At 36.2% G+C, this 14,945-nt stretch overlaps 1 protein-coding gene and 1 non-coding gene across 4 annotated transcripts in view; one reads left to right on the forward strand and one right to left on the reverse strand.

The window, feature by feature from the left end:
* Window positions 1-13,619, forward strand: part of PRKCI (protein kinase C iota) — a 54,344-nt gene extending 40,725 nt beyond the window's left edge. For all 3 annotated transcript variants that reach the window (XM_090273769.1, XM_090273787.1, XM_090273778.1), the window contains 8 exons: window positions 83-169; window positions 2,559-2,694; window positions 3,715-3,802; window positions 4,811-4,936; window positions 6,062-6,141; window positions 8,534-8,623; window positions 8,999-9,114; window positions 13,128-13,619. In XM_090273769.1, coding sequence (XP_090129895.1) covers window positions 83-169; window positions 2,559-2,694; window positions 3,715-3,802; window positions 4,811-4,936; window positions 6,062-6,141; window positions 8,534-8,623; window positions 8,999-9,114; window positions 13,128-13,215 — 811 coding nt within the window. In that variant the 3' untranslated portion in view covers window positions 13,216-13,619. The remainder of the gene's footprint in view (window positions 1-82; window positions 170-2,558; window positions 2,695-3,714; window positions 3,803-4,810; window positions 4,937-6,061; window positions 6,142-8,533; window positions 8,624-8,998; window positions 9,115-13,127) is intronic.
* On the reverse strand, window positions 12,428-12,530 carry LOC150020863 (U6 spliceosomal RNA). The gene has a single exon (XR_016513445.1). It is a non-coding gene; the product is annotated as a U6 spliceosomal RNA (small nuclear RNA).
* Window positions 13,620-14,945: the final 1,326 nt, after the last annotated feature.

Raw genomic sequence — 14,945 nt, forward strand, 5'->3', positions numbered from 1 at the left:
CTGTTCTCTGTAGTGTTTAAAATGCAAAGTTGCACTGTTTTATTTTGGACTTTGGTTTCTTGCGTTCTTTTCTTTGGTTTAGATTGTTCTTTGTCATAGAGTATGTAAATGGAGGAGATCTAATGTTTCATATGCAGCGACAAAGAAAACTGCCTGAAGAACATGCCAGGTAAGTGTTTTAGTTATTTTTTAATAACTGCTGTGGGACTTTTTATGTGCCAGTGGTTGAAGGCGGTAGATAAGTTATTTATTTTAGTACTAGTACAGTGACTAGACAGAAAAACGAGCCCTGGCTGGTTTGGCTCAGTGGATTGAGCGTCGGCCTGCGAGCTAAGTGTCGCTGGTTCGATCTTCCAGTCAGGGCACATCAGAGAAGGAAAACTCTGACTCCAAAAAACCTCCGCTGCCTTGCGGCATACCTCTTCAGGGGAAAGGCTAAGGGAGTAAACCCCGACAGAAAATCCGGAGCCGGAGTCCCTAAGGCGGTTTGACATTGTAGTCAACACCGGCAACTCCTGCGGTGCACCTGAAGCCAAGCTGTATTGACTCCGTCTTTCCCTTGGACCCTTCAGCTGCGAAGAGAGGGTGGGTCTGCTGCATGGGCAACAGCAGACCCTCCATATCACCCTGCCCAGGCTCTGTAGCTTCAGCTTCGCTGGAGAGGACACTCCAGCGTCATCGCAAGATGTCGATTCAACACGGGAGGAGACAGATATCGTGTCACTCCCGAGTCGGACTGCACAGCCATTCTCGGCGGTGCAGATAGACTCTTAAGAAGCTACACCATCGTCTCTCGAGACGGACGGCTGCCAACGACTAGTTAATTCTTTGTAAGGCATGTAGAGGCTAAGCTAAAAGTTAGTTTACATTATAATATATAACAATGTATTACATATGTAATAATATAATTATAAGCAAGTAAAAAATATAAATACAGTAGTATTAAAAGTGAAACCTTTTGTCAACTAAACCCAATTGTTTTTAAATATTTTGTCTCTTCAGTATCCGTCTCTGAAATAATTGATGAATTTACAAATATTTATTAATCTTGATCAGGTTTGCAGTGATCTCTGACAATTTTTCATTAGAGGATTATAATTTGTATATACTCGAGAGTAATAAAACAATTCTTCTTAAGCTGTTATATATTTCTGACTATCCTTGTAATTATAATTTCTGAATTGATCTGCTGTTGGCTTTTTCCCTCTCATCCCATACATGTTGATTAATAACAGCAAAGAGCATTAAATATTAGTTATTTAGTGCCCTTTCTTTGATGTTATATAAGATTGTAAATTGTTTATATGTTGGAAGAGTTACTAGGGGAAGGATCATGGTCTTGTTAGATAAGGTTAGTTGATCGGTGTCGTGTTTTGTTTTTTACTCATAATTAGCAGTCTTTCTCACTCTTGTGTGCTTCAGAAGACTAATGAAAAAATGAAGCATCTGAGTTTGTACATGGCTGTGACAAATGTTAGAGTTTTTTTTCTTAATAACATATTTAGCGAAAATCTTGCTAGGTCATTGATTTTCTTTTTCTTGTCAAAAAGAGACAATATCTTTCAATCTCATAAAGAGGTATAAATTATATCAATCTAGCCTCAGTGCCAAACTGCTTGTTTTAAAAAAATTTACTGTATGTATATTGTTTATTTAGGCTTTATCAAATGGTCACCCTTCATAGCAAAGCCACAAATAATATTTTATTTTGTGAACATAGCCAGTGTGGGATGTGAGGAAAAGTAGTCCAGTTTTACTGTGTTAAAGTTCCAGTTTTGGTTTTTTACCATCTTTGCTTTTCTAGCAACCAAAGTACAGAATAAGGCCTCAAGTTCCCAATTCACAGAATTAAGTAGCTAGAAGATATATTATTATGTACTTCCAAACAAGACTGTGATAACATTGATCAAAGCAGCCATAAACCAGCTTGGGTGTTTCATTTTCATTATTCATGTCAGAAGTCCTGGTTATCACCAATTATTTGGTGGCAGTTTCCAATGTTTTTTGTTTTTTGTTTTTAATATTAAATGTATGGTTGTAGAATAATTTTTCAATTCCTTTTCTAGGAATTTTGGTATGGGTTTTATGGTTTGAGTAGTGAACTTTTAGTATTCTTTCTATTTTAGACCAATCAGTGGGTCTTAGTATTTGGGGAAGTCTTTGGTCCCTAGAGAAGTGATGCAAGCTACGGAGACCTTACAGAAGATGTGCATGTGCACAGGTACATGCGGCTTGCCCACCGTGGCAGGAGTGTGGACTGCCTGAAGTCCCTACAAATTAAAACCCCCTGTTGGAGGCTTTCAAATTAGTAACTTCAAGAAAAGTAGGCGTTTAATTTATACTGGATCTTTTATCATTGTGTTTGGGGCTCAGATATGTTAAAGTGGTACGTCAGTTTGTGTTTGGTATTGTTCCTAAAAACACTAAGAGGGAAAAAACATCTTTTAACATGATTTTGATGCTTTAATCTGCGGACAGAAATAGGACTTACATACCTTCCTCTAGGAACAACAATTTAAAAACTTGAATCAAATTAGTTATTTTTCATTTTATTTTAGATTTTACTCTGCAGAAATCAGTCTAGCATTAAATTATCTTCATGAACGAGGGATAATTTATAGAGATTTGAAATTGGACAATGTATTACTGGACTCAGAAGGGCACATTAAACTCACTGACTACGGCATGTGTAAGGTGAGGGAGAGTTCTCATTATTCAAAAGGTTTCAGCTGCTCATAAAATTGTTTTGGTAAAATAACTTCATGTTTAGAGATGGGAGAGTGCTTGCTACTTTGTTTAGGATATTTTTTGGAAGTCTTTCTCCGTCCTTCTTTCTCCACACACATATACTCTATATGTATGTAATTTGTATATATTTTTAGCTCTAGCTTTTGTCCAAATCTTTCTCTGCTTACTAATTTTTTTTTCTGTATGATCTATCATTTTTTATTTAAACGTGTTAAAATCACCTGTCATGATTGGGGATTGTATTAGCAGTTTGGGCTTCTTCAAAACAAGGTGGCTTCAGAAACAAACATTTGTTTCCCATGGTTCTGGGGTGGGGAAGTCCAAGATCAGGGTGCCATCAGATTTGGGGTCTGGTTAAGGCATTCGTCACAATTTTCAGATGGTTATCTTGTTGTATCCTCCCATGGGGGGCTGGAAGGAGGGCTAGCTCTCTTCCTCTTTTTATAAGGACACTAGTCCTATCATGGTGCCTCTATACTTATGACCTACTTACTTCCCAAAGGCCCCACCTCCCCTATCACATTAGGGCTTCAACATCTGCATTTTGGGGCACACAAACATTCAGTTGCTAGCAGGCATTATGAAATTCTTCTAATAATTTGATCTCTTTTTACTCTATTTTGAGGCTGGGTTGTTAGGAATATACATAATTTGTTATAACTTCATGGTAATTTTCCAGTTGTTATTGTGTAGTTTCTCTTTTTGTATATATTAGTGAGTTTCGTCTTAATTTTCTCCATCCTGTATTTATTAAATTACAAAACAAAAAAACATGGATTTAAATCCATGATTTTAATAATAAAGGCAACTGTATTAGAGATATTTTATTTAAGCTTAATATATTACCTACAGATGCTGAGCTTATATAAATGAGATTAAAGAGGTGAATTTAAAACAGAATTTTTGATCTTATTGCTTCTTTCTCTCTCTCTCTTTTTTTTTTTTTTTTTTTTTTTTAACAAAAAGGAAGGATTACGGCCGGGAGATACAACCAGCACTTTCTGTGGCACTCCCAATTACATTGCTCCTGAAATTTTAAGAGGAGAAGATTATGGTAATGAATTAATAGGTGATATTTTAGCTATGTGCTAAAAGGATGGTGAAATGTGGTGCAATTACATTATAGTGCACTATAGTGTTTCAGTGCTGATCTTATTAATAATATAAACTTTCTTGATCCCCTTAAAACCTGCACTAAGCCCAAACTATGAAATTGGAGGCAGTGGGACTTTGGCAGTATTTGGGGATACAAATTTGAATGATACTTTATTAGTGACAAGCACTAAAAGGTACTAGGCACTATTCTAAGCAGTTTATATATATTATGTAAGTTAATTCTCTCAATCATATAAGGTAAGCACTGTTGATTCCCATTTTACAGATGAGAAAACTAATGTATAGAAAGTTTAAACAACTTCCTCAAGGTCATACAAGTAGAAAGTGGCAGAGTAGGGATTTAAACTTTATCCATGTGACTCTAGAGTCATGAACCTCTAGAGGATTCCTCAGGTTTCCTGAGGAATCTGAAAAATCGTGGGAAGATTGACTGCTTATCAGGAACCCGAAGATATGCTTATTGTAAGAAGACATTTGGCTGCTTTGGTTCTGGACTTCTGATTTCAGCATGTGTAAAGAAGGTTGGGGAACTCCTGACAGGGACTTATCCTTGATTCTAGGTCCTTCAAGGATCTTTAATCAGCTAGCGGAAAATCAAGTTTCAGACCCAGAAAGGTTATTCTCAAGTGCAATTTAATTATATCCTCAAAGCAAAATATTAAATACAGGCTCTGAGTCTGAAATTACAGATTTATTTGGGAAAAGAAACTTAGTGTTTCAATTTTTGTATTTTATTTTTAAAGTTATCTTTTCGGTACCTCCCCTTGTTGATAAATGAAATATGCTTGTAATCCTCTATGCCTATCATGATAGTTACAATACATTTAGAGTTTACTTTCTCATCATGTTTATTTTTTCATTATGTAATAAAATGAATCTCAAATTACTGACTTAATAAAGAATGCCGATTGGGTAATTTATTGCTCTAAAATTTCTTTTTTTGAAGGATTCAGTGTTGACTGGTGGGCTCTTGGAGTACTAATGTTTGAGATGATGGCAGGAAGGTCTCCATTTGATATTGTTGGGAGCTCCGATAACCCTGATCAAAACACGGAGGATTATCTCTTCCAAGGTAATCTGCCGTATTTTGCAGCGATTCTCTGTAAATAGCGTACTCTAGAGCATGAATGAGGACAGCTCAAGTTATTACTTTGAGTAAGAAAGAAGAAAATAATCAGGACAATATACTCCTTAATATGTGACGCTTTGACATTTTTTTTATACCTCCTTTCTACCTCTATAGTCTTCAGTCCCATTTGCCATTTACCTTCTCATGCTCAAAAACATAGTTTCCTTCTGTCACAAACAGGGATTGGAGGAAGGAATCCTATGGTTAGAGAGGACAGTCTTTTCAGGAACCCAAGACTGAGTACATAAGTTCAAGAACAATATGGGGAAAATTAGGAGTACCAAGAAGATATGAGGTATTAAAAGGTGAAGGAAAATAAAAAGCCCCACAATTGGGAATACAAAGAATTGAACAGAACAGAAATAAGCAGAAGCACAGAGACCCTCCAACCCAGTCCAAAGAAGTGTGAAGACTGCCATAAAATTCTGCATTTAATAATTAAAGTCCATCACAGGATATTAATAAATATTTTATGTAGTAGGAAATCCAAAAGGCCACAGAATATGAGGAAAGATGTTCAGCCTCACTAGTGATTAGGTGCATGCTTACTAAAACATTACTACTCTTTCATAACCCATACATTTGTCAAAAATTTTAAAGTGTTTTAAAACCAGTGCTGGTGAGGATGTGGAGCAGCTGGAACTCTTATAGACTGCTGGCAAGGGTGAAAATTGACACATCTTTGAAAAATAATTTGGCAATGTCCAGTCAAATTCAAAATAGTAATATGTGCAACACGTTTTCCAGGTATTAAGTCATTTAAACCTTATAACAACGCTGTGAAGCAGGTATTATTTTTATTCCAGTTTTACAGATAAGGGAACTAAGAGACAGTGAGGTACTCAAAGAATAAAACATGCATGTAAATGATTAAAAACGGTGTTCAGATTAGAGGCTATTTCTGAGAAGGAAGGACAAAAACAGGACGGGGTAAGTACACGAGACACTTTAGTGTATGTAATGTCTAATTTTTTTTCCTACTAAAATGCCTTAAGTATCTCATAGTAAAAATGTAAAGATTAAAGCCCTGTAAAAGTTAAATATAATGTCATTATTTTATCTTTCTAGTTATTTTGGAAAAACAAATTCGCATACCACGTTCTCTGTCTGTAAAAGCAGCAAGTGTCCTGAAGAATTTTCTGAACAAGGTATAAATCATGTATAAAAATCTTTAGTGGTTTATTTCTATATAAATGAAACTGGTAAATAGAGATTTAAGCAATGTAAAATTCCAAAATATCAGCGGGTGTAATTTTTTCAGTTAGATCTGGAATTTGTCTTTCACCCAAGTAATTTGACATTACATACTGAGTTGTCCTTTCCATTTTGCCAATATAATTTACCCCCAGCTGTATCTTACATATGGCTTTTTTTTTAAATGTAAATGATATATACCATGTACCCAGTTATGGGAAAAGTGCATTTTGGGGGATAGTCTGAATTAAACTTTCTGCTCTAATTTTCTGTTTTCTTTGGATTAGTATTCATAGAATCTCTACTTATTGAGCACTTGGGGCAGTAGTGTTCTCTACAAAGTCTCATATCAAAAACCCTATGATTTGATAAAATTCAAAAGAAATGCATTTTCTTGGCTCTTCACAAATCTGGGTGCATTCAGTTGGCTCTTGACAAATCTGAAAATATTCAATTGTTTGTTGCAGATGGTAGGCTACAGAGTTTTAGGATATATCTAAAGTTATAATTCTAAGCTGTTTTTACTCGTAATATTTATAACACGAAATATGTAGGTTTTTTCCCACAGCAACAACTAATTCTCCAATTCTCAAGACACCAACTAGGTATCCTACATTTTAGTTCATTTCTGACACTAACTACCTGGAGTTAGCATCAGACTCCACCAGTTTAAGGACTCAATTCCACAAGATTATCCTCACTTCAGCCCTGGCTGGGTGGTTTAGTTCGTTGAGAAGTTGTCCCTTATATCAAAAGGTTGCAAGTTCAGTCTGCAGTCAGGGCACATACCTAGGTTGTGGGTTCAGCCACTGGTTGGGGCGTGTACGGGAGACAACCGATTGATGTCTCTCTCTCCCTCCCTCCCTCCCTCCTTCCCTATCCCTCTCTCTGTCCTTCTCTTCTCCACCCCCTCCCTTCCTCCCTGTCTCCCTCTCAAATCAATAAACATATCTTCAGGAGAGAATTAAAATTTTAAAAAGACTATCTTCATTTCAGATGCTTGTCACAAATACTGAGTACCCGTACTTCTGTATGACTTGGGGATTCCCCCCTGCCCCCACACTTCAGGTTCAATAATTTTCTAGAGTGGCTCAAAGAACTCAGGATAATATTTTAACACAAATAACCAGATAAAGAGGTACAGAGGGTGAAGTCCAGAAGGGCCCTGAGCACAGGAGCTTGTGTTCCTGTGGAGTTGGGGTGTGCCACTCTCCTGGCACATAGATGTGTTCATCAACCAGATGCTTTGTGACCCCCATGGTACAGAGGTTTTTATGGAGGTTCCATTACAAAAGCATGATTGATTGATTTATTGGCCATTGGCGATTGAACTCAGTTTCTAGCCCCTCTGGAAATTGGGCTGAAAGGCCCAACCCTTTAATTACATGGTTGGTTCCCCTAGCAATGAGACCCCTTCCTGAAGCTATCTGGAGGCCCACCAAGAGTCACCTTATTAGCATAAACTCAGGAATGATTGAAAGGACTTGGTACGAATAAGAAAGGATACTCCTGTCTCTGGGTTTGAAATTACAAGGGTTTTAGAAGCTTTGGGTCAGGAACCTGAGACGAAGACCAAATACATACTTCTTATTGTATCACAATGATCATGGCAATCAAAGCTTATTTTAAACAAGTGGTAGGTTAGAATGTAGATTAATGTGCATTTACCATCTAAGAGAAATAGATAAGATAATGATGAATTTTAATAAAATAAGAAATTGAAGCTTGTTTTAAATGAGTATTTAAATGAGGAGATTTAAATGGGAAACCTAAGCTTTAACACAGTGAAAAATGAAGGTGAGAGGTGTTAATATGCAAAATAAAATGCCTTTTATTGGGGGAAAATGGGAACATGCTCTCATAATAATGAATAAGCCAAGTTGAGGCCCTTTCTCAGTCCAGTGATTCAGATATTGGCTGTATCATTATTGTACACAAATTATGGATTGTTGCTGTAATTGGGCTTCTAAACTGAGCTAAGAACAAATGTGTGAAGTTTGGGGTTTGCAGATTTTGACTATTACTGTCACCGATGCCAAAGAAATATTTGGATGCTGTTTAAATGATTCTGCTGCTCTTTTTCCTCCCGTTTTTCTTTAGCAAGTAGTGGTGGCCTGGCTCCGCTTTAATCACATGCTAGCTGGAGAAAGAGCCACGAGGAAATCTTGTCACAGTCTTCAGATACTCGTTTGAATCTAGTCCTGTACCTTCTAGAAATGAAAGGTAGATCATTCTGATTTCAGACATAAAGGTATCATATAACAGACACAAAACACAGGTCACAAAGATGATGTATTCTAAAGCATGATATTCACCCATTTTTTTAAACATTTCTTTCCAATGTAGGACCCAAAGGAAAGATTAGGTTGTCATCCTCAAACAGGATTTGCTGATATTCAGGGACACCCATTCTTCCGAAATGTTGACTGGGACATGGTATGTAAATTGTGATTGTTTTCTGTATTAGGTTTCATTATTACATTGGGCCAAATTTTCTTACCATGAAAGAAGTTTGAAAAACTAGTGTATCCTGGCCTAAATTGCTTAAAACCATTTTCTGACATGCTTTTTCAAAAGCTTTTAAAACAGTTAAAGCTTAGAATATTAATTTAATAGAGTGGGTTGTAATATTAATTGAGACCTGCATCAGTGTTCAGATTTACAAATTATTTCCATTGTTGTGAATATTGTAAAACCTTGCATAGGGACTCACTTTAGTAAGGCTGGGAAATGTGAGGACAGAAGAGAAATGTAGAGGTGGAATTTTTCTAAGACTGCAGGCTTAAGCTGTCATCCAATATGTCTCTCTAGATGGAGCAAAAGCAGGTGGTACCTCCCTTTAAACCAAATATTTCTGGGGAATTTGGTTTGGACAACTTTGATTCTCAGTTTACTAATGAACCTGTCCAGCTCACTCCAGATGATGAGTAAGTAATTCTATAGACTAAAATATTTTTAAAGTTCTTTGAAAGTTCCATTTTTAGAGGCTATACAGTGTTTTTTATCATTAGATTATACTATAATTTATCTAACCACTTGTTACTTGATATGAATCTGTTACTTCAAATGAATCTGTTATATCATTATAAATTATGACAATAACTGCTATTTTCTATTTTGAGTTACATACATTATCTCTAATTCTCTCAGCAACCTTGTAAACCTAGTTATCACCATAGTCATTTTGCAGATGAGGAAACCAAGGCGCAGAGTTTAAGCAAAGTTACACAGCTATTAGGTGTCAGAGCCAGGATTCAGACCCAAGTCTGAGTAACTAAGGCCTGTGCTCTTTCCACTGCGCTGCACTGTTTTCCGTTTTGATGATGACCATCTTAAAAAGTTCCCAAGTATTACCTTAAGATAGATTCCTAGAAAGGGAATTAGATCAAAGGGTATGAAATGTTAAAGTTCTTGATATATATTGCCAAATTACTTTTTAGAAAGATTACATCACCTATCAAGTCCAGACAGCAGTGATCTGGCATATTTTTTGTGTTTATGTTAAATGTTTTAAAAATGTGGTTTAGAATAATTTGGGGATGTTTAGGTCATTCACCTGTCATTACAGGTTCATTCATCTCAAGGAGGCCCTTGTAGCTTGGTGGTCATTTACATCTTGTTAATTCTTATCCCATGCTTCATAGGAGCTGTTCTAAATTGTCTCTGCAGTTTAGAAGCCTTCAGTCCTCCCCCTGCCTCCATTACTCTTAATGGTTTGACCTTGCCTTGACTTGACTACAAGAATTGAGACCTCCCTGGTGTGAGCTTGCTCCCCATTCACCTGTCATTAGGCCACTTTGCATCTCAGAATTGCTCTTTAACTCTTCTCAACCTTTTTCTTTCCTAGACCTATTCTCGTATTTTCCTCCAGGATTTTAGTTTGTCATTTACCTCCATTACTCTACCTTCTTTAATTTATTTTTCAGCTTCTTGCCCTCTGCTCATAAACATGCTCAGATAGCCTAATTTTTCTTCTGAATCTTAGCTCTTCTCTGAACCACTACATTCTTTTTCTCATTTTTTCATCTACAAGCTTTTTCAAAAACAGTTCATAGATACTCATGTTTAAAAAACATAAGCAGTATCTCTATCAGATGCCTTCAGAGTGGTCAGCGTTGATTGTGTTATACTTCCTTACTGTCAACACTTCAACAAACTTACAATTTAACCTGCTCCTTCAGCTCTTGAAGGCTGAATTAATTTAATTTCTAAATTTTAAGGCATTTATAGACATCTCCCCTGATGTCTATAAAACATCTGGCACTCGTGGCCTTGTTTTGGTTGTCACTACCCATCCTGGTTTTAATTCATCTTTATGACCACTCGTCATCTTTTTTCTTCTGTCCCCTTGAGAGTAGGATGCTCCACGGTTCTGTTCACGACAGCCTTCTCTTTGCTATATGCAGTTTGTGCCCTGGGGATTATTTCAGCCAGCCCCGTAGCATGGATACCAGCTGTTAAAATGACTCCTAGCTCACATGGGTAACAATTACTGAGCAAAAAGCACCATGCTAAGTACTAGACATTCAAAGATGATCAAGACTTAGGCCAATCTTACAAAAAGCTTACTGTCTACTAGAGTAGAGAGATATATACCGAAATCATTATTTCAGACAGCATTGTTAGGAAGAACAGTAGGCTTAATTAAAAGATAGAAATTTGAATTCAGATGCCACCTCTTACCAGTTGGGTAATCTGGGTGTGAACTGCATAACTTCTCTGAGCCTGTTTCTTCTCATATTGCCTACCTCACAAGGTTGCTGTGAAGAATAAATGAGCCCTGGCCAGGTAGTTCAGTTCGTTAGTGTCGCCCTGACACACCAAGACTGTGGGTTCGATCCCTGGTCAGGGCACATACAAGAATCAACCAATGAATGCAAAAATCAGTGGAACAACAAATTGATGTCTTTCTTCTCTCTATCTCTGTATCTGTCTCTCTCTCTCTCTCTCTCTCTTCCTCTCTTTCCCCTCCCTCTCTGCCTCTCTCTAAAATCAGTCAATAAATAAAAAAATTAAAAATAAACAAGTGATGGTTTCTAAAGCACCTAGCCCCTGCCCTGATGTGTGTCTTGAGCTGCATTTCCATTCTCTTGTTTAACATCTCCCCTAGCTTATCAGATAAGCACCTCAAACATATGAAGTCTGAAATCGGTGTAATGGCCCTTTGTGGCCTCTTTCTGTTATTCTCAATGAGCTTCTTGTTTTTATTTACCTTTTTCTGCTCATTGTACCACCATGCATTCCTGCATTCAGATTCAGAGTATCAGTGATTGTTGACTCCTCCTTTCCTTAAAAAACTGTATAATACCTTTAGCTGCCGAATCCATGTCTATTTTTCCTTTACTTCATCATTTACATCAGATCCTTCTTTTCCATTCCCATTACTATAAGCCCAGTTCAAACTTATTTTAAATCATACCTAGAATATTATGCCATCCTTCTCCTTGGACTCCTTTGCTTTGCAACCCAGTCTGTACACCTCATGAAGTACCCCTCCAGTTCTTTAAATCCTTAAATCAGAAACCTTTCGCAACTCCTGCACTGCCTAGCCAATGACATCTATCGTGTTGGCTAGCACTTAAGGCCTCCTGCCACCTGCTCCAGCCTGACCTTCTGTCCGTCTCTCTCACCGCTGTGTTCTGATCAGTGTCAGTTCCTCGCCATTTCCTGAGAGTGTGCTGTTAACCTTTGCTCATGCCGTTTCCTCTGTGTTCCTACTTAATTTTTATCTGCTGAAATCACCCCCATCTTTCAGAGCTGTCTTAAATGCAGCCCCGTCTTTGATGGATCAAGGTGAAACTCATTAGAGTAAACATCTCTGGATTCTTTGAGCTAGCCATTACCTTCCTACCAGGATCATCTGCCAGTTTCACACCCTTCCATTCCTGTGCTCTAGCTCTAATAAATTACTTGTATGTCCCCAGACCTAGCATGATCTTTCATAATTTCATTCAATACATGTTTGCGAAAAGATTGCTGCCTTTTTTATTTCTCCAACTAGACGTCACCTTTTGTTTTGCTTCCTTGATTCTTTTTTTTCCCTAAATTTAAAAAATTATATTTTATATTCAAAATCGTTTCATATCAGTTTCAGATATACAGCTCAATGTCTAGACAATCACATGCTCTACCAGGTGTTCCCCCTGACATTCCCGGTATCCACCCAGCACCATACACAGTTACCACAATATTACTCCACATCCACATGACTGTTCTATAACTACCAATCTGTTTGTCTCAAAAACTATGGTACACTTCACAACTTTGTGTATCAACCTTGAGCAAGGGCCATGATAATCTTCTCTGGATCCTTCCAATTTTAGTATACGTGCTAAGTGAGCACCACCCTTTTCTTTAGAACTGTGATTGTAACAGAACTTAGCTTGTCCTGTAACGTAGCAGATACTGCTTCCTCGTGTAGCTTTCTGTTATATAAGGAGCCTTTCCTCCTTGAAGGACAGGACCACATCCTGTGTAACTTTGTACTTTCCAGTATGATGTGTACATTGAAGTATGAAAACATTTGATAGTACTACTCACTCTTATATATTAACTAGTAACCTGTTGTAATAATGTCAACCTTCCCCAGCCTGTGACCCGTTCTTGTACGGAGTATTCTCAGTGTACTTATTCCAGGTCTGTCAGTGTACTTGTTCCTATTGCCCTTTCCTTTTAGTTAACTTCTGGGCTGTTGCTTCACCATATATTCCATCTGGCTATTGAGGTGACTACTACATACAATACTAATTTGGACCTGCATGTTTACCTATAATTGTGAATGCTGTTGAGATCAAAAGTTAAGGTTAACTAGAACTGTAAAACTTTTTCCATAATTTGTATGAATCAGCCTTAATTTTTGTTTCTTAATCTTATTTTACCATTTAAATACAAAGTTGAAGAAATCTTGATCATGAAAATTAATTTATTTTTGTTCCAACAGTGATATTGTGAGGAAGATTGATCAGTCTGAATTTGAAGGTTTTGAGTATATCAATCCTCTTTTGATGTCTGCAGAAGAATGCGTCTGATCCTCATTTCTCAACTGTGCATTTTGCTTGTGTTGCCATTTGATGCATGGAAAACTCGTTACCGGCCTGGATATAAGGAACCATTTGATACTTGCCACTTATTAAAAAAGCACTCAATGTGTTGTATTGTTGACTGTAAAAGTCAATTACTACATCTAAGTTAAACTATGAAAAGGAATTAAAACTAGTTTCCAGACAATCATGTCAAAATTTAGCTATACTGGTAATCTAGCAGTCTAGATGAGTAACAAAGTTGTCCTTTTCGTTTGAAGAAACTACTTATCACTGCTTTTAAAAAGATGATGGTGTTACATCATAAGCCTCCCTTGATTTTTGCCATTCTTTAAGTCATTTAAGTATTTAATTTTGGAGTAAAAGATTAATTTAAAATATAGCAACTGTTATATTACCTGTTAGTTTCAGAGTTCTTTTTGTTTAAAAATTCTGCTATAAATTTTATATTGCCTTGGATAACTAATTATGATTTTTAAGGCAACAGTTATTAAATTGATTGGTAATTAAAGGTATTGCTTGCTTAGAATTGGGGAATACAGATTCTTCTTGAGGAAAAAGTACATTTTATTAAGAATCAGATTCCAAATCATTAGCTGTTTTTTTTGTTTGTTTTTTGTTTTTAAGTGATTTCTTTAATATATTAAGGGGTTAGCTTCTGAGCTTGTCCCTTTAACCAGAATTTTAACTGGAATTCTAACGAATGTAGTTCAAAGGATACAGGATGCAGTTGAACGGAAAATGTCTCAGTATATAGACAGGAAAAAATAGAAATATAAAGTAGATACAAAAAGTGCAATGGTAATATTTATTTCCTATTGGAGAGTAAATCTCACAGTTGCTTTTTGTGATTTGATTAAATAGGAGGCACTTACTTATTATTACACTTGTAAAAGCATTCCATTTACCCAGTAGAGATGGGATGTATACTATTTTTCCTCATAATTTGGTATATAGGGAAAGAATTTATCTTCCAAATAATGTATTAGACATGCTTATTTCTGACCCCAAAACACATTATGCATACTTTTGGACCCTGTTTATGGAGTCTTCAGTGAAATCCATGAAACATAATGAACATGAATAAATGTTCAAGGCACACACATACCCTCACACACATCCCATTTCCAACTCTTTTAAGTGAGTTTTTTGTTAAGTAGGTAACACATGTAATACAGAGTAGAATACATTTCAAGGGCAGAGTTCTTCAGATTATGTTTTATTAATATTAGCATTTAGCAATGTATTATTTAAAAAGATGCCACAGATAGCATACTTCTGTTTTTTATTTTTAAAAATTTTTATGAAAAAGGATTTAAAAGTAACCATAATCATCTAAATTACTTATAATTGCCCAATCTTAATAAAATTTGATTTGGGGAAAAGCTATTGAGTCTTCAACTTAGCATGATTTAAAATTTGTAGGCATTTACTAAAACACCTTCTCTTTTTTGATGTTACATTTCATTAGAAATGTAATTTTTCCAAAGTTTGACCATTTTCTCTTTTCTTTAAATAATTATTGGTAAGTCTGAAAGCATTGGAAACCTCAAAGAAAAATGTTTATATACATCCACATGTTTATTTAAGAAGTTTGTATGTTTCTCTTAATACCTAAAACTTGTTTTAAAACAGAAAGCAGTATTCACTAGAATCACAAACCTACGGAAAATTCTGACATCTTATGTTAGAAATATGTTTATGATCTTGCTTTTAAG

The sequence above is a fragment of the Furipterus horrens genome, unplaced genomic scaffold, assembly GCF_987537825.1.
Source record: "Furipterus horrens unplaced genomic scaffold, mFurHor1.1.pri manual_scaffold_1, whole genome shotgun sequence".
Taxonomy (NCBI): Eukaryota; Metazoa; Chordata; class Mammalia; order Chiroptera; family Furipteridae; genus Furipterus; species Furipterus horrens.